General features: G+C 63.4%; 3 protein-coding genes across 10 annotated transcripts in view; 1 reads left to right on the top strand and 2 right to left on the bottom strand.

Annotated features, from left to right (window-relative positions):
- NFIX (nuclear factor I X) overlaps nt 1-8,372 on the top strand; it is a 69,628-nt gene extending 61,256 nt beyond the window's left edge. For 3 of the 5 annotated variants that reach the window (XM_056119280.1, XM_056119277.1, XM_056119278.1), the window contains 3 exons: nt 52-199; nt 1,689-1,780; nt 4,972-8,372. In XM_056119280.1, the coding sequence (XP_055975255.1) occupies nt 52-199; nt 1,689-1,780; nt 4,972-4,986 (255 nt within the window). In that variant the 3' untranslated portion in view covers nt 4,987-8,372. The remainder of the gene's footprint in view (nt 1-51; nt 200-1,688; nt 1,781-4,971) is intronic. The other 2 variants (XM_056119282.1, XM_056119281.1) reach the window with 1 other exon arrangement.
- Nucleotides 8,373-8,487: 115 nt separating this feature from the next.
- Nucleotides 8,488-11,253, bottom strand: LYL1 (LYL1 basic helix-loop-helix family member). Of its 2 annotated transcripts, XM_056119572.1 has the most exons (5): nt 11,182-11,233; nt 10,747-10,850; nt 9,710-10,047; nt 9,540-9,631; nt 8,488-9,195 (listed from the first exon to the last, which is right to left on the bottom strand). In XM_056119572.1, the coding sequence occupies exons 3-5, from the start codon at nt 10,024-10,026 to the stop codon at nt 8,771-8,773; spliced, it is 834 nt and encodes a 277-aa protein (XP_055975547.1). In that variant the 5' UTR covers nt 10,027-10,047; nt 10,747-10,850; nt 11,182-11,233; the 3' UTR covers nt 8,488-8,770. The 2 variants fall into 2 exon arrangements, with proteins under 2 accessions (XP_055975547.1, XP_055975548.1); XM_056119573.1 differs by lacking the exon at nt 10,747-10,850 and having other exon boundaries at nt 11,182-11,253.
- A 1,094-nt stretch (nt 11,254-12,347) lies between these two features.
- Nucleotides 12,348-21,396, bottom strand: TRMT1 (tRNA methyltransferase 1). 3 transcript variants are annotated; one of them, XM_056119416.1, is made up of 17 exons: nt 21,286-21,396; nt 20,791-21,072; nt 20,652-20,707; nt 20,278-20,426; nt 19,924-20,111; nt 15,325-15,440; nt 15,135-15,247; nt 14,871-15,019; nt 14,591-14,677; nt 14,420-14,489; nt 14,194-14,328; nt 14,028-14,113; nt 13,835-13,943; nt 13,676-13,752; nt 13,072-13,191; nt 12,621-12,750; nt 12,348-12,519 (listed from the first exon to the last, which is right to left on the bottom strand). In XM_056119416.1, the coding sequence occupies exons 2-17, from the start codon at nt 21,048-21,050 to the stop codon at nt 12,370-12,372; spliced, it is 1,995 nt and encodes a 664-aa protein (XP_055975391.1). In that variant the 5' UTR covers nt 21,051-21,072; nt 21,286-21,396; the 3' UTR covers nt 12,348-12,369. The 3 variants fall into 3 exon arrangements, with proteins under 3 accessions (XP_055975391.1, XP_055975392.1, XP_055975390.1); XM_056119417.1 differs by having other exon boundaries at nt 20,791-20,992; nt 21,286-21,358; XM_056119415.1 differs by lacking the exon at nt 21,286-21,396 and having other exon boundaries at nt 20,791-21,250.
- Between the last annotated feature and the right edge of the window lie 686 nt (nt 21,397-22,082).

The raw sequence follows: 22,082 nt of genomic DNA, 5'->3' as shown, positions 1-22,082 counted from the left end.
GCGCGTGTCTGTGTGCGATGTGCTTCACGCGTCTATTTATGTTGTTCGCAGCCCAGCGGTAGCGGCCAGGGCAAAGTCCCGGGGTCATTTTTGCTACCGCCGCCGCCGCCAGTGGCCAGACCTGTGCCCCTTCCTATGCCTGATTCCAAATCCACCAGCTCTGCCCCAGACGGTGTCGCCGTGACTCCTCCATCACCTTGTAAGTGGACGATGAAACCGAGCGAGAGCGCACCGCCCACCGCCCACCGCCCCGGCCGCCGGGCACACAGCAGCCCCCCGGCCCGCGCCGGCCTCGGCCGCGCCCGCCAGCACCCACAGCCCCTGCCCGCCCGCTGCTCCCAGCCAGGGCCCCCGGCCCAGGCCCCTCCGGGGGGGCGGGAGGGGGAGCGCGGGGGGCACGCAGGCAGGGGTGCTGGCCGGAGCGGGGGGTGGGGAGGCCCCGCCATGCCATCTTCATGCCTGATTGCTGTTTTTTGGTTTTTTTATTATTTTTTTTTACTTTTTTTCTTTTTTTTTTGTTTTTGTTTTTCTTTTTTTTTGTTGTTTCGTTGTGCCCTCCCCTCCCCCTAAAACAACTTCAATGTGACCACGTGGCAACGCCGCCCCCACACCCTTTTTGCCCCCCTCCACCCCCCAAAACCCATTCTGGGGCCCTCCGGGCCTCTAGAGGTGACCCCTTAGTCTCATTTGATTTCTCCTTCCTCTTTTTCCCCACCCCTCCACTCCCTGCACCCCATTTCCCAGGTTGGACATTCCAGAACCCCAGAACTGGGGTGGGGGGACTCTGGGCCTTGGCTCCATCTCCTTCCCTCTCCCTCTCACCCCTCTCCCCTTCTTCCCCCCACCCCTTCTGTCCTCAAACCAATGACACCTTTTGCCTAGAGGAAGAGAAAGTGTGAGTTGCAGGTCCCAGGTAGACCCGACGTGGGGCCAGAGGGGGGATGCTGGCTGCAGGTGTGGGGGCAGCACTGGGGGTGCTCAGGCACAGGCCCCCTTTCCTCCCCGCCTCACGCTGTCCCCCTGCTTTCTCCCATTTGAGTTCTTCCCTCCACCCCTTCATGCCATCCCCCCAACATCCACCATCCGAGCCACGGTCATGGTGAGGGAGGGGTGGGGGTGGGGCTGTGGACGGGCATGGTGTCAGGATCTGCCGGGCATGGTGTCCCCCAGGGGCCATCTGCATCTATGGAGAGTGGGGGTCGGGGGTCACTCACGGGCCCCCTGCCGGTGCCCCCACCCTCCGACTGCTCGTCCCCACTGGGCTCTGACCAGACAGCCTAGTGGTGCTGGGGGGGGGGCGGGCTCGCTCGCCATATCCCAACGACGGCCATCCCTGAACCTGGGTCCGATGCTGGGGCCTGGGTGAGCCTTCGGAGGAGGCCTGGCTCTCCCCCGCCCAGCCCGACGGTCCCCTCACCACCTGCCTGGGGCGGCGGGAAGAGGTCACCTGCCTCAGACTGTGGGGGGCCGGGGGCCGAGTGTCCCCCGCTCCCGGGCTCCCTCCTGTCCTGACCCCCGGTACTGAAGCCCCGGGCCTGCCAGTGAGGGCTGAGGGCCCCTTGGGCCTCCCCTTCGGGTCGCTCAGAAGCCACGGAAGCCGCTTTCTCCCGACAGCCCCGCCGGGCGGGGGGGGCCCCCCCAGGCCTGGCCTCACGGACCTCCCCCTCTCTCCTGCTCACTCCCTGCAGCATTCACAGCGACAGGCGCCACCCCTGCCAACCGGTTTGTCAGCATCGGACCCAGGGACGGCAACTTTCTGAACATCCCGCAACAGTCACAGGTAGGGTGCGGAGGGGCCCCGGGCGGGCCCCACAGGTAGGCCCCACCGCTAGCAGCACAGGGAGCAGAGCAGGGGCCCCTGCAGGCCCGCCCAGGCCGCCCTCAGGCCCTGGCTAATGAGCTAATTGGATAATTAGCGCTGACTGTCAGGCCTGGGGGAAGGCTTCCCGGGAAGCCCCAGGCCCCTCTGAGAACTAGGCCCACGCTTGCCTCCCTCCTCCAGCTCCTCTGGCACCCCCAGCCCTCTGCACGGTTTGGGTGGACATGGCGAGGTAGAGAGTCCGGCACACGCCCTGAGGCCCATGGGACAGCGAGACTACTGAGACCCCCCACCCTCCCCTGCCTGCTCCTCTGAGGTGACCCCACCCCAGCCTTGTGCTGGAGGTCCCATCTGGACTGTGTGCACACGTGCATGGCCCCCCGTGCACGCGTACCCACACAGGCACATGTCCCCCACGTGCATACATGCCCGCACATACATGGACATGCATGGACACAGGCACGGGCTGGGCTCGCCTCATGCTGTCCTCTGGGGCTCGGGGATAAGGAGGATGGGTGACCCGGAGCAGGACACACAGCGAATCGCAAAAGGCTTCCTGCAGTCCCTGCCTGGGGCCTGGAGCCAAGTTGGGGCCAGAGAAAGTTGGTGGGTGGAAGTTTTGTGTGTGGTTTGAGGTTTGGTAGGTTGTTGTTTTTTTTCCCCCCTTTTCCTTTCCAAACTCCCTTCAAAAAAAAAGAAAGAAAGAAAGAGAGAGAGAGAGAGAGAGAGAGAGAGAGAGAGAGAGAGAGAGAGAGAGAGAAGCAAAAAAACCGAACTTGGTCCAACTTCCAACTTCAGAGCTCCCTGGTGGCGAGGGAGGGGACGAGGCCCGAGGCCGCAGCCCCTCCTGCCCCCGCCCCTTCCCTTCCCCCAGAGTCACGTCGGCCCGTCTGGTTTCCAGGAGCAACCAGACATGATGTAACACCCAGATGAACTTGAACTTGGGGGTGTTGAGAAAAAAAACAATGGCTCCGAGCAGGGGCTGGAGCCAGCCTCCTTGGCCGGTGCCAGGGAGGCTGAGAGAGCCCTGCTGGCAGCGGGCGGGAGGGGTGCCAGGGAAGGGCAGCGGGCAGCCTCCCCTCTGGGCCCTGGGCTCCGCCCGCAGGCCCCACCCGCCCGCCCCAAAGCTTGGCCTGCCTGGGTGCACCCCCTCGTTTGCGCTGGCCACAAACGACTTGCCACAAACCAGCCCCCCTCCCCGCGCACCCCGTTTCTGCTCTAGCTTCCCCCTCACTTTCTCGCTCCCCTGGCATGGACGTGGGGGCCCCCTGTCGAAGTCTGAAGCAGTTCCGGAAAGAGCTCTGACTCCCCCTGGTTTCTGCCCGGGGGGGGGGGCAGCCCCCCGGCAGGCAGGTGTGCGGCAGTGGACCGGAGCCGAACAGGCCCAGTGTGTGGGGCCTCAGGCTGCAGGGCGCTGGGGGTCCCGCAGTGGGGGGGGGGCGGGTGTTTCCACAGTAACCGGTGACTTTAGCTGATCTCAGGAGCACCAGATGGAGAGAGAACAATAGATTGAGGGAAGAAAAGAGAATTTTAGCGATTTTGTCATTCCCTGGGCAAAGCTCTTTACTTAGTTTTAATCAGTTCGGGGCTGGCGCAGGAAGCGGGGAAGGGGGAGCAGCACCTCGGGCCAGACCCCCCAGTCCTCCCTCATCCCAGAACCAAAGGGAGGCACAGGGGTGGGGCGGTGGGGGTTCCCTTTCTCGCCACCTTGGGGGGCCCTGTCTCCCTTCCTGGCTGCAGCTTGTCCCCTGGGTCCCAGGCAGGGAAAGAGCCGCTTGCAGCCCACTGTCCCCTGGGGTCACTGTGGTCTCTTGTCTGGGGGAGGGTCCCTGGCCGGGAGCTTCCGCTCTTTTAGGCCCTAAGCAAGCCCACCTGGCTTGGGGTCCCCCTCATGCAGCCCACAACCCCGGACCCTCCACTTTGCCTTTCACCATGCTGCAGCCACACACACACACACACACACACACATACACACACACACACACACATAGCAGCAGCGTGTGCCCCTGTCCCCCCATCCGTCAGGGGACACACAAAGGAGGGCACAACCCCTGCCGCCTAGGTGATTCGGGCCCTTCCTAACCCGACCCCCCAGCTGGTTTGAGGTGGCTGTGAGTAGTGCAGGAAGGAGCTTGTGGAAGGAGCTCTGTAGGCAAGAGCCCTCAGTTCCATCCCTGGCACCTGAGTACCCCCGACTGTGTCCCCAAGCAACGAGTTGGGCATAGCTTCTGAACACTGCTGGTGTGACCCAAACTGCCCCCCACTGGAATTTTTTTTGGGGGGGCAGACCTGGTGATGCTCAAGGGTCACTCCTGTCCCGTGCTCAGGAATTAGTCCTGGCGGTGCTTGGAGTGGGGCATATGGGATGCGGGAGGTTGAACCCTGGTCAGCTGCCCTCCCCGCCCTGGCCCCCATAGGAACTTTCACACTCAATTTGCTTCAGGTCTGCGGTGCGCAGCTGCCTGTCTCGCTGGCCCTCAGCGAGGTGAGGTCCGTCAGACCGCCAGACCTCTGCTGGGCAGCTCCCGGCTCTTCTCTCCTCTTGGGGAAGCAAGAGTGCTGGGCAAGGGGTAGCCCTGGTCGGGCCCTGAGGGTTCCTGCCCTCGCCCTCGGCACTGGCCGAGACGTTTCCTGCGGCGCTGCCCGAGGCCTGCCGTGGGGAGGCTGCGCCCCCTGCTGGCGGCGGAGGGAAGTGCTTCTCCGGGAAGCCCCGTGACTTCTGGGAGCATCTGGTATCCCCAGAGAGGCGCCCCCTTTCCTGGGCCCGCGAGAGACCCAAGTCTTGTGCCCACCCCGCCAGCCTGAGACCTTGGCCGCGATGATCAGATGGGAATTTCTGCTTTTCATCCGGACAGACAGGGAACACGGCAGAAGCCAGGCCCGCCCCCACCCCCCAGACCCCTCTGGGGACAAAAGCACCAGCCTGGCACCCCCTCCCCCAGGACCCACACAAAAAAACAAACAATTGGAAACGTGGCCAGACCCAGGTCTGTGCCCGCGCTGTGCCAACCACAGGGTCCCGCCCGCCGGGCATGGCGCCCACCGCAAGACCAGCTGGACTGGAGCATGGGGGGCGCGGGATTCCCACAGAAGGGGAGTGCCGGTGGGGCCCTGCCCCCCAGTGTCTCAACACTGCTTCCCATCTCTTTCAGTCCTGGTTCCTCTGACAAGACTGACAAAAAGAAACGACGAAATGAAAAGAAGAGGTTCCGCAAAAGGGGGAGAAGAAATTTTGAGACGGAAAAATCCCCCAGGCCCAGCCCTGCCCAGCCCAGCCCCACCGAAAAGCGAAAATCCGACTTGGCCCCCACTCAGCCCTTTCTCCGCCGCCCGCCGGGCCGCGCCCCGAAGCGGCCCCGCACCTGCCACCAGCACCCCTCCCGGCGGAACCCCCATGTCCACTCGCAGGAGCAGCTTGTACAGATAACGGGGTGCAGCTCCCAGGGCCGCCCCTCCCCCTCCCTCCTTACTGCCTTCTGCCAGGGCTCGCGCCCCCGCCCCACCCTCGGGGTCCCCAGCCCCCGGAGCTGGCCTCGTGCTCCCGGAACGGAGGGGCTTCCGCGCGCCCCCCCCAGCCTGAGCCGCCGGCCCAGTTCCGGGACCCCGACCCCCGCGTCCAGCCCATCGGAAAGGGTCGGATCGCCCTCGACGCTCCCGCTTCCCGCCCGCCCCGGCCGCCGGGAGGTGCGCGGAGAGGCGCCGGGTCCCCCACCCCGCCCCGCATGCCGGCCCCGCGCTCCGCCCCGCCCCGCCCCCGCCCCAGGCGCAGACGGGCCGGTCGGGTCCGGGCCGAGATGGAGCAGGAAGGGGCCGGCGCTCGGGGAGGAGGACCCGGCCGCCCCGCGCTAGGTAGGCGCCCGCCCGGGATGGGGAGCCGGGGGGCCTTCTCCCGGCTCCTCGCCGCGCCCCCTCGGCGCCCTCGGGCCGCGGGGAACCGCCGGGTCCCACGCCATAGGAAGCAGCGCCCCCCTCCGGCACCCCTACCCCCGGGGATGGTGCGGGGGCTCGTCCAGCAGCGCCCCCGGGAGGGAGGGGAGCAGGAGCGCGCCCCGCCGCCTGGCTTGTCTTTCTGTGCCTTACTCCCTCCTCCGCCCGCCTCGCCCGCCCGCCCGCCCGGCCCCTCCGAGTCCGTGTGCCTCTTTCTCTCTCTTAACTGTATGAAAACGCAAAGCACAGGTCAGGAGCCTCCGAGCGAGTCCCCCCGGCTTCGCCCCGCGTGGTGGGCCGGGCCGGGGCGCGCGTCGGCGGCAGGAGCCGAGGGCGCCCCCTGCGGGGGCAGGGCGGGAGCGCGGGGCCCGGGGCGGGGGGAGGGGGGGCTGGCGCTGGAGCCCCGCCCCATTCGCGTGCGGCCTGGGGGCGGGGGTCAGTGGGCTGAGCCGGGACCAGGGAGCCTGGAGGGGGGGCGGGGGGGCCGGGTGGGCCGGGCGTGACGCGCGGTCAGAGTGCAATGATTTTTCAGTTTGGTTGGCTAAACAGGGTCAGCGCTGAGAGGGGGACGGAAGGGGCCCCCTGGCCTGGCCGCACGCGCCCCACCCCTCCCAGACAATCGGGGTGGCGGGCGCGGTGCCCCCCGCCGCCCCCCCTCCGCAAAGGCCGGGGTCTGCGGGCGCCCGCCCCGGCGAGGTCGGCAGCTGCAGGCCAGCTGGGCCGGGCGGGGGCGCCCCTTTCCCGAGGGTCGCTGTGGGGGGCAGGCGCGGGGCCGCGAGAGCGACCGGAGACGTGGGGTCGGAGAAAGGAACCCACACAAATATATCGGGGGAAAATGAACTTTTTTTTTTTTTCATTGAACCAAGTGCAATGCATCAGAGTTTTCCTATCTTTGTATGTTAAGAGATTGTTAAGAAAGAAAATTCTATTTTTGTTGTCATGTCCTCGCGGCTCTGGGGACGCTAAAAGAACCGGGCCTGCCCCGCCGCGCGCGGGCTAACAGCTGAGTGGGGTTTCCTGCCTTGCTTTCGGGCTTTCTTTCTTTCTTTGATTTTTGTTCGTTTTTTTTTTTTTTAATCGCTTTCATGCGTTGACGAGGATGATCTGGGGTTTTTCTGTTTGTTTGTTTTGTTTTTGTTCGTTTCGTCGTTCGTTCTCGGTTTTGGTGGAAGGGCCGAAGGAAACATTCAGTTTAGTTTTGTTCTTTTGCAAACCAACAACACACACACACACAAAACACACACACAACACCCCAACACAAGATCAGAAAGGACAAGGACGAGAGAAATGTTCTTTAAGGTAATGAAACTTTAAACCCCTGGTGCTTCTTACATTATCCAGTACGTTGGCCCCCTGCCCCGACGACTGCGCCTCAGTTTCGGACTCAGTTCAGCCCCCCCCCCCCCCGCACTTGTTAGCGACACGCGCATCCCTGAGTTGGATGGAACCGGACAGCGGCGGGCGCCCGACGGCTGCGCGGCTCGGGCCACGGGGCTCCCGGGGCCCCGTGCCCCCACCTCGACCCCTCCCTGTCCCGGCACCGGGGGGCGCCGCGGGGAGGGGGTCCCTAGCCCTGCCCCGCAGAGGTCGACGCCAACGAACAAACGCCCCTTCCCTCCCGCCCGCCCCCGCGCCCCAAGCGCCCTCCTTTGAGCCAGACGCCAACTTGACCCTCACCAGCATAATCAGGAGCGCGCTCGGCAAGTTGGTAGACCCCCTACCCCGACTCCCCGGCCGCGGCCCCCAGCCCCCTCCGCCCGCCCCCACTCCCACCCCGGCCCCTCTCCGGGGAGCGGCGGCGAGGCTGGACGCCCCAGGACAGCCCCCGCACCCCCAAGCAGCCCGGTCGACTGCCTTACACCCCCGCCCCCGCGCTGGCCGGCCGACCTAGTGCCTTGTTCTCACCCCCGTGCTGGCGGAGCGGACGCCGCGCTCTGGGTCCCAAGGGGCCGTGGCTCAGACGACCCCCCCCCCCGACCGTGCCGAACGGACCCCCCAACCACGACCACCACACACACGCGAGAGAAAAAAAAAGGAGCAATAAAGTCACAAGAACTTTCGCCCCCCAATCGAGACCCGAGGGGCACCCCAGCCCCGCCTCTGCTCCCCGTCCTTCCCCCCTCCGGGGCGCCCCCTCCCCACCTCTCCACCCCCCACCCCCGCAAGCCAGCCTGGGCCAGCCCCGCTTTCGGCCCCTCCCGGGAGATCCGTGCGCCCGACCAGCACCAGCATCGCGGACCGCCAATGGCCGCCCGTCCCGTCAAACAAGTTTCTTCTTAGGCTAAGAAACGCAGTATATACGAGTATCTCTATATATAGTACTAATGGATTTGGTGTGCTTCCCCTTAGCGTCCCGCCCTCGCTCCCCCTTCAGCCTGCCCCCGCCGCCCTCCGCCCCGTCTCTGCACTGAGATGCATAAGAAACAAGGGTAGTTTACTGTCTGTTTGGTTTTCTGGGTTTTCAGTGTCCTAGCGGAATGCAAGTAGGCAGCCAGCCCGTCTGTCCCCGCCCCGCCCGCCCCGCCCCCGTCACTGCGCTTCTGTTATACCATCTCTGCCTGATTCTCCGGCTTCTCCATTGAATGGCTAATGTGTATGTGAAATAAAGAAATAAAGACAAACAAAACGCGAGCGCCCGAGCCTTGCTAGCGCGCGCCACGGCCCAACCGGTTGGGCGGCCGACCTGCGCCTCGGGGTGCGCCCCGTCGGGGCGTCGCGGGTTCCCGGCTGGCTCCCTCCCCGCCCCCCTCGGCGGCTCTCGACCTGCCCCCAGAAAGAAAGGCGGCACCACTGGGTCCGATGACCGTTATAATGAAGAGGGTCTGCGGGAGGGTCCCCGGGCCGACGCTCGCCCTTCCGGACCCCGGGACCCCTTCCCACGTTGCGCCGCCCTCCTGGGTCCCGCTCCCGTGGGGGAGGTTCGCGAACGTCCTGAGCAGGTGCAGCGCGGGGCGTGCGCCCCGTCCTCGACGGCCCCGGGCTGAGTCCCCAGCGCCCCGCGACACCGAGGCGGCCCCGCCGACGTTACCGCACCTCGGGGCTCACGGCGCCTTGCTCTGTCTTGATGGGTCGGCCCATCGCGCCCGGGTGACCGTCGGGGCTGGCTGAGGGCGGCGGCGGCGGCGGCGGCGGGCGCACGCCCGGCTCGGCTCGGCGGCCCGGCCCGCGGCGCGCGCTGTCGTCGGGGCCCCGGGGCGGCGGCCGCTTGCGGGTCCCGGGCGGGGTGGGCCCGGCCGCCAGGGCGGCCGCCTGGTCCCGCAGCAGGCGCACCAGGAAGCCGATGTACTTCATGGCCAGGCGCAGCACCTCGTTCTTGCTCAGCTTCCGGTCGGGCGGGTGCGTGGGCAGCAGCTTCCGCAGCTCGGCGAAGGCGCCGTTCACGTTCTGCTGCCGCCAGCGCTCGCGGCTGTTGGTGAACACGCGCCGGGCCACCTTCTGGGGCTGGTGCCCTGTTGGACGGGAGCGCCACGGTGGGCCGAGGCCAGCGCCTGGATGCCGCCCTCCAGACTCCCCGCACTGACTTTCGTGGCGGGACCCCTCCGAGGCTGAGCTTCCCGGGACAGTGTTCCCTCCAGTGCTGGGCTGGGGACCCTGCAGGGTTCTGAGCGCGCGCATGCGTGGGGGCGCCGCCGTGGCCCTGTGGCCCTCCGCGGTGGCTGTGTCGGGTGGCTCTGCCCTGGAGCTCTTCGGCCACGGGGTGCATTGGGGGAAGCGCAGTCGGAAGCACCTGCGTGTGCGTGCGTGCGTGGGGGTCTGGGTCTGTGTGCACCAGCTGCCCCCCCCCCACACTCACCCTCCGCCAGGTCCAGCTCACAGTGGCTCGGTCCCCTTTTCAGCCGGCTGCTGGGGAAGATGCCGAAAGGTCCTGCCGGCCCAATGTAGAGGCTGTAGGGGGGTGGGGGTCACTAATGCCCGCAGGACAGCGCCCTGGCCCCGATGGCCCCCACCCTGGCCCCCACTGACCTGTTGAGGAAGGGGTGAGGGTGGTAATGCAGGGCCAGCGGGGGCGGGGCCGGCAGCAGCAGCGGGGGCCTCAGGCCACTCAGCCCTGCACTGGCCACGGCTGCCCCGGGGGGCCTGGTGTGGCCCAGGCTGATCACGGGCACACCAGGGGGCAGCTTGGGGGGCGAGGAGTCTGGGGAGCCCCCCTCATCCATCTTTGGGGGCCCAGGTGAGGCTGGTGGGGGGGGTGGGGCAGGCGCTGGGCTGGGGGCACACCCCATCTCTGCCTTCTCAGTCATAGTGGGGCCCGCCTCCGCCAGGGGCCGGGGTGGGCACATGGACCCCGAGGGGGCGCTCGCCTGTGTGAAGAGAAGGAAGCTGGTGGTGGGGGGGAACCAGTGGCCACACCCCCTGAAGACCAACCAACCCTCCAGTGGGAGTGGGGGTCGGCAGTACATCTCAGTGAGTGAGAGCAGGTGGGGTGGCGGGAAGTGACGGAACATGGGAGGGGGGTGACCCTCCACCCCTTAAGGCATGCCAGCTGCATAATGGGGGGGCAGCGAGTGGGTCAAAGGTTGGAGGATTTCAGTTTTCCGAGTGTTCCCGGAGCCCCCAGGGAGGAAGAGGGGCAAAGCAGAGACCAGAGTGCATTCTGGGAAGATCCAACCCAACCCGCCTCCGGGGCCCTGAGACCCAAGCCTGACACCCCTCATACACACCACGTGATGAGTCTATCGGGCCAGGAGTGAAGTGACCCCACCCCCAGGCTCCTCCTGCCTGAACTTGACCCCCCACACCCACTGCAAATGCCCGCCTGATGTCCCTCAGACCCCGTGGCTAACCCCAGGGTTCCCAACAGCCCAGGGCTCACTGCTGCATGCATCACGCCCCAGTTCTCTCTGTGGCCCTGGCTGCCCCCCATGCCCCTCACTTTTATCAGCACCTGCCTTGCAACCTAGACAGGCGCTGGGGAAACTGGCCAGGCCTGCCATATGGCGCAGCCCCCCAGTGAATGAATGAATGAGGTAATGAATGAGTACAAGAGGGCGCCTCCTTACCCCAGTGCTGGTCCCAATGCCTGAGGAGTCGCCTGCTCTGTCCTGGGGTGCCGGGAAATAGGTTCTGGTTCCGGTCAGGCCCTGCGACACTGCCGGCTTCTCTGCTGGGGGTCACCTAGCCACTCTGCAGCCTGTGAGTCGCCCGCCCCGTGGCTCAGCCGCTCCCTCTGCGTCTCTGGCTTGGCTCCCCAGGGCCGCAGCCCACCGTGGCCACGGGTCCCCCAGGGAAAGTGAGAGGCTCCGGCCAGGCCCGCCCTCTCCCCGCCCCTGGCGGCCCGGTTTCCTCCCGCTGGCCCCCTGCACCGCCGGAGGATGCCGGCTGGGTGGAGATAAGGGCCTGGCCGCCTGGCTGCGCCCGCCCGATAAGGAGCCTGGCCGACCCCAGAGGAAATGGACCAGGCGGTGATCAGGGGGCGGCCCGCCCCTGGGGCTCACCTTCCTTCCCTGCAGACACTGGAGGGTCTCCCCACCGCAGCTCCAGCGCAAGACACCCCCAAAGCCAGCAGAGGGGAAAGGGGGCCCCAGAGCAGCCCCGCGCCAGTGTCCCTGGTGCTGCACCCTTTCCGGCCCCGGGGCCTCGTGACCCTGCCTGGTTCCCCTTTTCGGAGCTGCCCCCCCCCCCCCCCCCCCCCCCCCCCCCGTGCAGGCCAGGAAGCCTGCTGGGGGTGGGGGTGTCCAGCCTTGGCAAGGTGGCCTGGGCTCCCACGCCCCAACTCTGCCACCTTTCCAGAGGATGAGGAGCACCCAATGTTGTGGGGGTGGAGGGTGGGGTCTGTTGGGGTGCTCAGGCTTCTAGAATCTTCCAGAGATTTGCTGTTGGCACGTAGGACCCCCATTCTGGACCTCTAGACCACTTGCTCCCACTGGCTTGGAGGTCCCTCAACCCTCACCTGTGCCAGGCCACTGGAGAAGGGATGTTGGCTGATAAGAGGTGGGGGTTTCACCACACCGCGGTGAATCTCTGAACCCCGCTGGGACCTCCTAACTGGAGGGGGCCAGAATGCTTCTCCCCAGCGCCGCGGTCACTCGGTCACTCAGGCTGCCGGGGAAGCCCTGGGCAGGCCCCCACACAGCCCAGCAGCCCTCCCAGCCCCAGGGAGGCCTGAGCCAGGGGGATGCCATCAGGTGAGGGAGCGGGACTGGCTCCCTCCTGCCGGGGGGAGGGGACGCAGTCGCTCTCCAGTGCGCCGCTCCGCGGGGACGGCTCGCCAGGCAGGAAGCACCTGGCCGGGAGCGGGCGCCCCAAGCGCCTGGTTCCGGTCTGGCTTCCGCCACGCCACCGCGGCCCCCGGGGAGGGGCGCCCGGAGAAAGCCGGCGGCGGGGAGGCGCGGCGCGAGGCCACGTGGAGGCTCCGGGGCTGCAGCGGCAACGGCGGGGGCGCACGGCTGCCGCCCAGTGGCCACCTCGGGAAGCGCCGGCTGAGCGTGTCTCCCTGGACCGAACCCACCGCCTGCGGGCCCCTAAAACCACCCACAGGCAGCCTCTCCACTCAGGAAACCGGGGTGGGCGTGGGGAAGCAGGCTGGTCGGGGAGCACGTGCCTTGAAGCCAGGGTTCGCCCCCTCCCACCCCGCCCCTGTAACATAGACAGACAAGTGGCAGGCCGGGAGATCTCTTTATTGCTCAGTCCACACCTCGCTCCGCGGGGGCACCAGGCCCAGTAGGGCTCTCCTTGGGAGTCTCCTGGCAGTCCGTGGGGGTGGCTCCCGCGGCGGCCTGGGGTGTTGGGGGCCTGTGGGAGTAGCAGCAGTGCTCTCCTCGTGGACAGGTGCCCTGATGGAGGAGGGCGGGTGTAAAGGCCGCTACCTCGGCTGGCCGTACATCCCCGGCCGCTTCCCTGCTCTGCGTGCGTGCACATGCGCGTGGAGCCTCACCTCCTTGAACCTCTTGCAGGGGAAGGTCTTGAGGCGCGCAGCCCGCTGCGCCGCCTCTTCCACCGGCTCCTTGCGCTTGTTCTGCCGAAGCCGGCGCCTCTCCTCCATGGCCTCTCTGGCCGCCTTGCCCCTGGACCAGGGGCAGAGCGGGGAGGGACCCCCAGATAGTGTCTGCATTTCCTCCCCCCCCCCGCCCACTCTCCCCGCCAACCCTCCGCATTCTTTCTGCTTTATTTCTGGGCCACACCCAGTGGTTCTTGGGGGGGGGGGCGCGACCCCAGCTGACTTGTTGCTCCAAGGTCTGCTGAGGGGGGGGCACCTGGACCACCCACGTGGCAAGCTCCAAGCACCATCTTACCAACACTTTAATTTGGGGGGAAGGGGAGCTGCGGGAGGGAACCCCAGCCTCAGTCACGTATGCGTGTGCTTTACCCCATCAGGGCCTTCTTACCCTGGCCGGGCACGGGAACGGGGCCCCCAATTGGCCTCGGGGTTGGCCTGGAAGCGTTTGAGCCCTCGCTGGCGGGAGCTGGGATTGGCATCTTCCCGGATGGTGAAGTTGGCCTGAAGTCTGGGGGGCGAGGAGAGGAGAGTGCTGAGGGGAAGCAGGCAGACTGTGACCCTAAAGATAGTCCCGGGGGTAGGAGAGACCTTCCAACCTGGAAGGCGCCCTAGTGTAGCACTGGAGCCAGCTAGCCGGGATGCAAGGCTGTGTCTGAGATTCAGGCGAAGCCAATTTGGAGTGAGCTCTACGGGCCACGGGGCATGGAGGGCCTGAGGGGTGCTGGAAGCCCTGAGAGGCTGTGCAGGTAGAACTTGGGTTTCTAGGGAATAATAGCCTGGAGCCTTGGAGGGCTCCCAGCCCCAGGGGCATTGGCCGAATTTGGCTGCTCACATACGCCCTCTGGTGGCTGTGCCGAGGACAGCAAGGGAGATGGAGGGGGTATGGGAGGGGCGAACTGGGAAGCTCCTCTAAGCTCCTCCTCTAAGGGGCCAGGTGAGTGCCAGGCTACGTCCGGTGAACCTCCCCCAGACTAGGGGCACCCGGCTCCTACGTGGGCTGCACCCCGAGGATGCGGAAGGCCGGGCTGCTCTCGGAGAGTCTCTCTCGTTTCACGGGACACTCCTTCTCCTGGAAGCACAGATCAGAGGTCAAGGGATGTTGAGCCCACCTCCCCCGCACCCCGCTCCCCATAGGTCGACTTCCCCCTCACCCAGCAGCGCATGATATCCCAGAGGGCGGAGGAGGGAGCATCCGTCTTCACGGCGTTCTTACAGGCGTGCGACAGCGACACCCGGAAGCCGGCGTGGAGGAGGGCGGACCTGGGTGTTTCAGAGGGTCATGAGGGGGCAGCCCGAGCCGCAAGCAGGGGTCTCCCCACGCCTGCATCCCGGGTGGGGCCTCACCGCAGCTGCAGGAGACTGGGCGTGCTGCAGTGGATGGTGGAGCTTAGCTGGTCCAGCGTGTAATAAAGCGGCACATCCGGAAGCTCCTGCAGGGGCGACCAGAGGGGCATGGACTGCAGGCTCGTGCGGGACAGGGGGGCCCCTCCATCCCGCCTGGGGCCCCCACCTCTGTGACGACGCTCAGGACGCCACGGATCCTCTCTGAGGTGTGGAAGCGGCCGGGGTTGGTGCTCACGGCGTCCAGGACTCGGCCCACGAAGTCCAGGTCATGGATGGGCTCCGCCCACAGCGGGCCGCCGAGCTGCAGATGGGCACGCGCAGGGGAAGGGGTGGGTGGGGAGAGACGCCGGCCGGGATGCCCACCCCACCCCAGTCTCCCGAAGCCTGCGCACCTGGTGTCGCTGCCCGCAGTGCTCACACTCGGGCCCCACGGGGGGCCCGCAGGCCGCAGAGAACTTGACTCTGTGAAGAGAGATGCTGTCAGGGGGATGCCGAGACCGGGGATGCCTGAGACCTGGGACAGAGGTGGGGGCCCCATCCCTGCCCCTCCTGCCCCCACTCACCGGCCTCCTGCGGCTCCCGCCGCCTTGCCCATGCGTTGCAGGTGGAAGGCCCCACAGCCCACGCACTGGAAGAGCAGCGCCTGCTTGCTGGGAAACGGGGAGACCCTGAGTCCAACAGCACTGTACCCCATCTGCTCCTGCTGTCGGGCCCTTTGGGACCCCTAAGGTGAGCCCATGCACCGTCCCCTCCTGATTCCGGAACCCCTATCCCCTGAGGCGTGGCCACGCTCTGCATCCCTGAACACACAGCCACCCTTCTCCCCTCCTGGCCCCCGCGAACCTGGCTGAGGCCTTAACCTTGGCCTGGCCAGTGAAGACGCGCACGAAGACGCGCACGTAGAAGTCGGCGCTGACGCTCAGCAACGGCACCACAAAGCGCTGGTAGCAGTTGGCGCGGAGGTCCAGGCTGTGCAGGACAATCCTCAGCGCCTGGGGGGCGGGGTAGTGTTAGGGGGGGCAACCCACACCCCTGAACCGCCCGTGTGGCCTCCCCAAGTCCTGGAAGTCCCGAGTCTCGGCATTCTGAGACACGACGAAATCTCACCATTTCGTGGCAGGCGCGGCTCTTGAGGGCCATGGCTCCGTACTTGCTGTAACACGTCTCCCCGCTGTTCCCCGCCAGCACCGCCATGTCCGTGCAGGTGACACACAGCAGCCCTGCGGGCGGGGCTGGAGGTGAGGCCCCGCCCCTAGCCTCCGAGCCCCGCCCCGGACCTCGCCCCCAGCCACCTCACCTCCTTCGCTCACTGCCTGCACCGCCGCATCCAGAAACGGGGCCGGACTGCCATATGGGTCCAGGTCGATGACATCGAACCGCTCCGACACCTTCTGGTGCTGGTACATCAGCATCCTGGGAGCAAGAGCACAGGTTCTCAGGCCACCGAAGGCCTGGGCTCGGGTTCTGGCTAGGTCAGTGGCTTTCCTTCCTTGGGCTTCAGTTTGCCCCGCTGCCAACGACAGCAATTAATACCCCATGGGGATCCAGATTCACCGACATTCATTCGACCACTTTGTATTTTTAGATTTGGGCCACACTTGGGGCTTTCTCCTGACTGCTGTGCCCAAGGATCCCTCCTGGCACTGCTCTGAGAGCCCTTTGTATGTGTGTGTGTGTTGGGGGGGTATTGGAGGAAGACGAGAACCCAGGTCCCGCAAGGGCCGGCAAGCGCCCTAACCCCCTGCGCTATCTCCGGCCCCAGCGTCAACCATTTGAAGCTTGGAAACACGCTTGGCACCAGCGGTGTGACTTCACCTCCTGCGGGTTCCCGCTTGACCTTGGCACACGCTGGGTCGGAAATGAGGGGGTGTTCAGAGGCGCTGACTCCTGGCTAGTTGGATGCTACAGTCATTTCTGGGTGTCTGGGTGTGGGGGAGGGATCGTGCCTAGGTGTGGCAGGAACACTCCAGGTTGGTTGACTCCCCAACACTGATTCTCTCTCACGCTTTTTTGATGTTATGAGCTACACCTAAAACTTCAGGGCTTGGGGCTGGAGCGATAGCACAGTAGGTAGGGGGCGACAGACCCAGGTTCGAATCCCAGCATCCCATAAAGTCCCCTAAGCACCGCCAGGAGTAATTCCCGAGTGCAGAGCCAGGAGTAACCCCTGTGCATTGTCGGCTGTGATGAAAGAAAGAAAGAAAGAAAGAAAGAAAGAAAGAAAGAAAGAAAGGATGAAAGAAAGAACTTCGGGGCTTATCCTGGATCTGCACTCAGGAATCACTTGGGACTATATGGGTTACTGGAGATCAAACCCAGGTTAGCTTCATGAAAGGCAAAAGTCCTGCTGGCCGCAGCCCCTCTTTGTTTCATTTTATAAACTGCAGCTGGAGACGTGACCCCTGAGCCAGGCATGCTTTAAAGTGGGCTCAACGGTCCAGCCCCTGTGGCTCATGAATGGACTCACACATAAGCCAAACCCAAGGTGCCATGCATCCACTACACAACAAAATTGTGGGGTGGTGTGTGTGTGTGTACGGCAAAAGGTCACTAAACGCTCAAGGATTCTATTTTATTTTTTCTTTTTGGGTCACACCTGGCGATGCACAGGGGTTCCTCCTGGCGGTGCTCAGGGGACCATATGGGATGCTGGGAAGCGAACCCGGGTCGGCCACAAGGAAGGCAAATGCCCTACCCGCTGTGCTATTTCTCCAGCCCCAACGCTCAAGGATTCTAAACTCCAATCCTCCAGGAATCAGAGGTATTTCTGGCACCTCACTCCAAGTGACCTTTGTCAGAAAAAAAGTGCTTTGGGATGGACAAGTTTTAAGCAACCCCAGCCTGACTCGAGCGGGAGCCACAAAGGGGGAGATGTGGGCTGTGTGTTCATTATGGGGCTGGTGAATCCTCCTGTCCCCTAGAGGGGAAGAAAAGCAAAAGTGCCTTCCTGAGAAAGCCCTGACCTTGGAGTTTTGGGTTGTTTTTTTTTCCGCTTGGGGCTTTTCTGGGCCACGCCTAGCACTTGTGCTGGGGGCCACACTTGGCTCTCGGATTGGAACCCCCGCCCAGGCAGCAGCAATTGCCTTATTCTTAGCACCATCCCGCAGACCCCGATCTGCTCATTTTAAACTACAGCAGCCCTGGGGTTGGTACAAAGGGGCTCATCCTAGGAAGACTGTTGAAAACTAGACTTCAAAGGCGATTAGCATCCACACAGGGCTGGAGCGATAGCACAGCGGGTAGGGCGTTCGCCTTACAAGCGGCCAACATGGCCGACCCGAGTTCGATTCCTCCGCCCCTCTCGGAGAGCCCGGCAAGCTACCGAGAGTATTCGATATGCCAAACACAGTAACAACAAAGTCTCCAACGGAGACGTTACTGGGCCCGCTCGAGCAAATCGACGATCAACGGGAGGGCCTTTACCTTTACCTTTTACCCACCTGCAAAAAGAAGGCGCTAGATCTGACCCGTCAATAAGCCAATATGAATATCACCCCCCCTCCAAAATGCACTTAAATGATGTGCCAGGTCCTGGGTTCAAGCTCCACCCTCCTCAAATTACTTTTTTTTTTTTTTTGCTTTTTGGGTCCCACCCAGCGATGCACAGGGATTACTCCTGGCTCTGCACTCAGGAGTCACTCCTGGCGATGCTCGGGGGACCGTATGGGATGCTGGGAATCAACTCAGGTTGGCGATGTGTAAGGCAAATGCCTTACCCGCTGTGCTATAGCTCCAGCCCCTCTGATTACTTTTTGAAAAAAATCCACCACGTCACACTCATGGGTTCCAGTTCAGCAGAGCTCAAATTATGGTGCCCTGAGCACTGCCAGGTGTAATTCCTGAGAGCACAGAGCCAAGCATGAGCCCTGAGCATCACCAGGTGTGGCCCCAAAACTGAAAACAAAAGCACACCAAAATCGGGGCTGGTAAAGTTACGCAGGGGTTGAGGCACTTGCCTAGCACACAGCAGACCTTGATTTAACCCCCAGAACTGCAGATGGTCCCAAGTCCCACTAGAAGTGCCCTCTGAGTAGAGCCAGGAGGAAGCTCTATGTACCAATGGGTCTCCCCCCAAACTCAAACTGCTCCTCAGGCTCGCTTTCGCCCCCCTGTTCTCAGCCTTCCTCAGAGAATCGACCCATTTCCAAGGACTATGGGTCACCGTGGCCTTTATTTCCTGTAAGATTCTAACCAGGCCAGGAAAGTCCTGGGTGGTTGTTTTTTTCCCCCTTTAAAATGTGTTTGCTCTAGGAGCTGGAGAGATAGCACAGCGGGTAGGGCGTTTGCCTTGCATGCAGCCGACCCGGGTTCAATTCCCAGCATCCCATATGGCCCCCTGAGCACTGCCAGGAGTAACTCCTGAATGCAGAGCCAGAAGTAACCCTTGTGTATCGCTGGGTGTGACCCAAAAAGCAAAAATAAATAAATAAAATCTGTTTGCTCTAAAGGATCTAACAGTCAATATTTTATTCTATATTTTATTTTGGTTTCTGGGCCACACCCGGCAGTGTTCACAGGGCCGTAAGTGGTGCAAGGGCCAGGATCTGTGTTGGCAGCAAACAAAGCAAGTGTCTTTCTTGCTGTCCTATTTCTCGGGCATATCAATATTTGATGCTTAGTGGGTGACCTCAGGACACTAATGCACTTCCTTTTTGCGTAACCCTTTAAAAACTGCACTACACAGAACCATCCCGAACCCAACATTCCTAGTTTCCACGCCATTTGTGGGTTTTGAAGACTGAAAACTTTTAGTTTTTTTTTTTTTTGGAGGGGGGGTCACACCTAACGGTGTTCAGGGAGGCAGGGTTTGGGGGACCCTATGGTGTGCTGGGAATCGAACCTGGATGCCCAAGTGGAAAGCAAGCAAGCACCTTCCTCTGCATACAACCCGCCCTACTGCCAACTGGGTTCTTGACAAAGGGAACCCCAAGATAAGGTGGATATTTGAATGAATGGGGGCTGGGGGACTGTCAAATGTAAATTGTAGAGAATGGAATGATAGCACAGAAGGTAGGGCGTTTGCCTTGCAATGCGGCTGACCCGGGTTCGATTCCCAGCATCCCATATGGTCCCCCGGGCACCACCAGGAGTAATTCCTGAGTGCAGGGTCAGGAGTAATCCCTGTGCATTGCCGGGTGTGATCCCCCCCCCAAAAAATGTAAGTTGTAAATGGAGGTCAAAGGACCCAGGGCCTGAAAGCCAGAATTGGGTTTTCAGTGCTGCCTTTGAAATTCCGATCAAAGTGACAGTGGTCTATAGCGATTGCACTGTGCACAGGGTGCTTGCCTTTTACTCGGCCAATCTGGCCAGTTCCAGTTGGATATCCGGCATCCCACCCCATATGGTCGGCCGGGCACCACTGGAAGTAGTTCATAAGTGCAGAGCTAGAAGTAAGCCCTGAGCATCTCTGGGTGTAGCCCGTCTCCCCAAAAGATCAGGGCCTGAGAGAGTGTGGAGACTGAGGCATTTCCAGCGCTGGCATCCACATCCCTGCACTGCACATGCTCACCCACCAGGGTGATTACAGGGTGCCCCTCGTTCTGCATTCTGTGCCCCCCCCCCCCCCCGTCATAGAAGTAAAACAAAGTGTATCACAAGACTCCTTTGTTTGTTGTCACCCCCCCCCCCTCGCAGTGCTCAGGGATCCTCCCACTCCCTTCAAGGCCCCACTGCTCCTCTTCATTTCTGGTCCAGAAAATGGACTTTGCAGGCTTCTGAGTCTGGTACCCTGTGAAGCAACACCTGCCTGGTCTGGCATAAGGGCTGGTTCACCACCACCCGCTGATGGAGAGTATGCAGAGGCAGGGCGAGACCCCCCCCCCCCACCTCCCACCCACTCATCCTGATTTTCCAGAATGTTCCTTGCAGCCCCCAGGCTCTGCTGCGCGGAACCTACCGGGCATCTGCCTGGCTGGGTTGTACCAGGTGGGCCACACCATTGAGTTCCACGTTGTGGCGGATGAGCTCCACGGCGCGAGCGGAGGCGTCGTTGGCTACCACCGACCGCAGCCCGGGCACCTCTCGGGCAAAGCGGATGGAGCGGAGGCCCGAGGCCGCCAAGCCCTCCAGCACCCGCAGGCCTTCCTGTCAGAGAAGGGGATGAATCCCACTGATACCCAGATCCATCCTCAGCTGGGGGGCTTCAAGGAGCCCCGACCCCCTTCCTTTCCCTCTCCCCTTGACTCAGCCTGCTTTCCCTCATCGCCCACCTGTGTTCCAGGGAGGCTACTATCCGGGATTCGGGCCCCACCTGACAGATCTCCCCAACAGCAGCCACTGCAGGAGGTCGGTCTCCTGAGGCCAGGGTGGCATCCTCCTCCTTGCCATCACCTTTGTCCTCTTCTGGCTCCGACAGGTTCACGACCACCTTTTGCAAGTCCTTCTCCCCCGGCACTTTGACTGCAGGTCAAGGCCAGGAGGATAGCAAAGCCCTCATAGAGAAATCTGCCCCAGACGCTTCCAAATGCAACAGAGTCCCACCCCCAAAGCGCCTGTGGAAGGGCTAGGGACGCGGAGCCCCCGCCTCTCTGGAAGGTGCAGCCTTTTGGGGACTTAGGGGGAGAATGGGCGGGGCCGGGAGAGCGGTGTGACCCCCGCCCACCGGGAGCCCCGACCGCAACTCACTCTGGATTCCTTTGGCCGCGAGCTGAATGCGAGCGAACTCGGTGATCACAGCACATCTGCGGGAGAGGAAGGGTGAGCTCACACCCTCCTTCTGGGCGACCCAGTGCCCTCCGCCGAGCTGCCCCTGGCCCCTGCTCACGTCAGGTCCCGGTTGAACTCCTGCACGGGATTGTAGAAGACTTCGTTGGCGCTGGGGAAGGCGATCTTGGCCGCCCCTTCGGTCACCATGATCTTCTGGGCGGCAGGTGAGCACTCCTCTCCGCGGGGCCGGGTGCCGTTCTCCATCGCGGCCGGATCAGGCGACCCCTGGGGCGGCCCCTCCATAAAGCCGGCCCTGCGGGCTCTACGGGCGGAGCGGAGAGTCAGACTTAGCCACAGAACGGTCCTCGCGCGGCACATGCAAGGGCTTCCGCCACCAGACCTGGTTCGGGGAACACGACAGGACGGAGGGAGACGATCAGGGAGCTGCCGTTTCCCGGCCCGTGTCCTCGGCCTCTGGAAAAGTGGGGGGTCCGGAGCCCTTGTGGTTCACACCACCTGGCCTCTAGGGAACCGGCCCCGGCGACGCCGGGAGCCCCCGAGCGGCTCCCCCACTGGCTCGGCTCCCTCTGCCCACCGCCCAGGTCTTCCTCACCTTCCCTGGCTACACCGAGAACCAAATTCGTCTCGGTGCACGTTTCCCGGATTAGGAGATGGGCGCCGCCATATTGGCACAGTGGGAGGGCAGATCACGTGACGGGATCTAGCCAGTTGCGGAGCCACCCTACTGCGGGCGGCCGGGATCAAAATACCTGGCGGAAAAAGCGCCGACCTGTTCCCGGAGGGTGTTCCAAATTGCATCCGCTCCCCTGAGGACATTCGCTCTAAAATCCCTTTTCACAAATGAGGGCGATGGGGCTTAAAAAAGGGGCGGTTAGCAAAGTCCACCGCCTAGGAATGAGCTCCTGGGCGCTGAAAACATTATTTCGGGGCAGTTTTTGCAGAAGTAACTGAAGCTCCGATCCCGTTTCCTGATCTTAAATCCTAACCTTATCAAGTTACTCAAACTCTGGGCGTCTGTCCTGTTTGTTTTTGGTTTTTGGCGGGGGTTGGCAAACTCAGCGGTGCTAGAAGGGCCTTACCCGGGATCTCCCACATGGAGAGTCTGCGGTGACTGAAGGTTGCTTTCAGTCACCGAGACCCCTGGGCCTCCTCCAACTGCCGAAGTTCCCACCTTAGTTCTCTAACCTACCTGGCCTTTCCCTAGCCCCTCCCCTCCCCCCATTTTCTTGACTGCTAGCTTCCAAAGGCCAGCAAAGGATGGGAACTGTGCAGAGCCTCTCTGCGTTCAGAGTTCAAGCGGTGTGGAACGGAACGGTGGCCGCCTTGCTAGTAGTTCTTGGCGCGGCGTCTAAGTTCTCCCGTTTGCACAATGGGCTGCCTTCTGGACGT

The sequence above is a fragment of the Sorex fumeus genome, unplaced genomic scaffold (assembly GCF_029834395.1).
Source record: "Sorex fumeus unplaced genomic scaffold, SorFum_2.1 ptg000041l, whole genome shotgun sequence".
In the NCBI taxonomy this organism is placed as follows: domain Eukaryota; kingdom Metazoa; phylum Chordata; class Mammalia; order Eulipotyphla; family Soricidae; genus Sorex; species Sorex fumeus.
This window is presented reverse-complemented; position numbering and strand designations above follow the sequence as displayed.

Coding starts and splice junctions, on each gene's coding strand:
- LYL1 (XM_056119573.1), bottom strand. CDS start 10,026: ATGTGCCCACCCCGGCCCCTGGCGGAGGCGGGCCCCACTATGACTGAG. Junction 9,632..9,709: donor CCTCACCCCTTCCTCAACAG/GTCAGTGGGGGC, acceptor ACCCCCCTACAG/CCTCTACATTGGGCCGGCAG. Junction 9,196..9,539: donor TGAGCTGGACCTGGCGGAGG/GTGAGTGTGGGG, acceptor CCCGTCCAACAG/GGCACCAGCCCCAGAAGGTG.
- TRMT1 (XM_056119416.1), bottom strand. CDS start 21,050: ATGTGCCGCGCGAGGACCGTTCTGTGGCTAAGTCTGACTCTCCGCTCC. Junction 15,020..15,134: donor GCCGCGCCTGCCACGAAATG/GTGAGATTTCGT, acceptor CCCGCCCCCCAG/GCGCTGAGGATTGTCCTGCA. Junction 12,520..12,620: donor CCTGCAAGAGGTTCAAGGAG/GTGAGGCTCCAC, acceptor CTCCTCCATCAG/GGCACCTGTCCACGAGGAGA.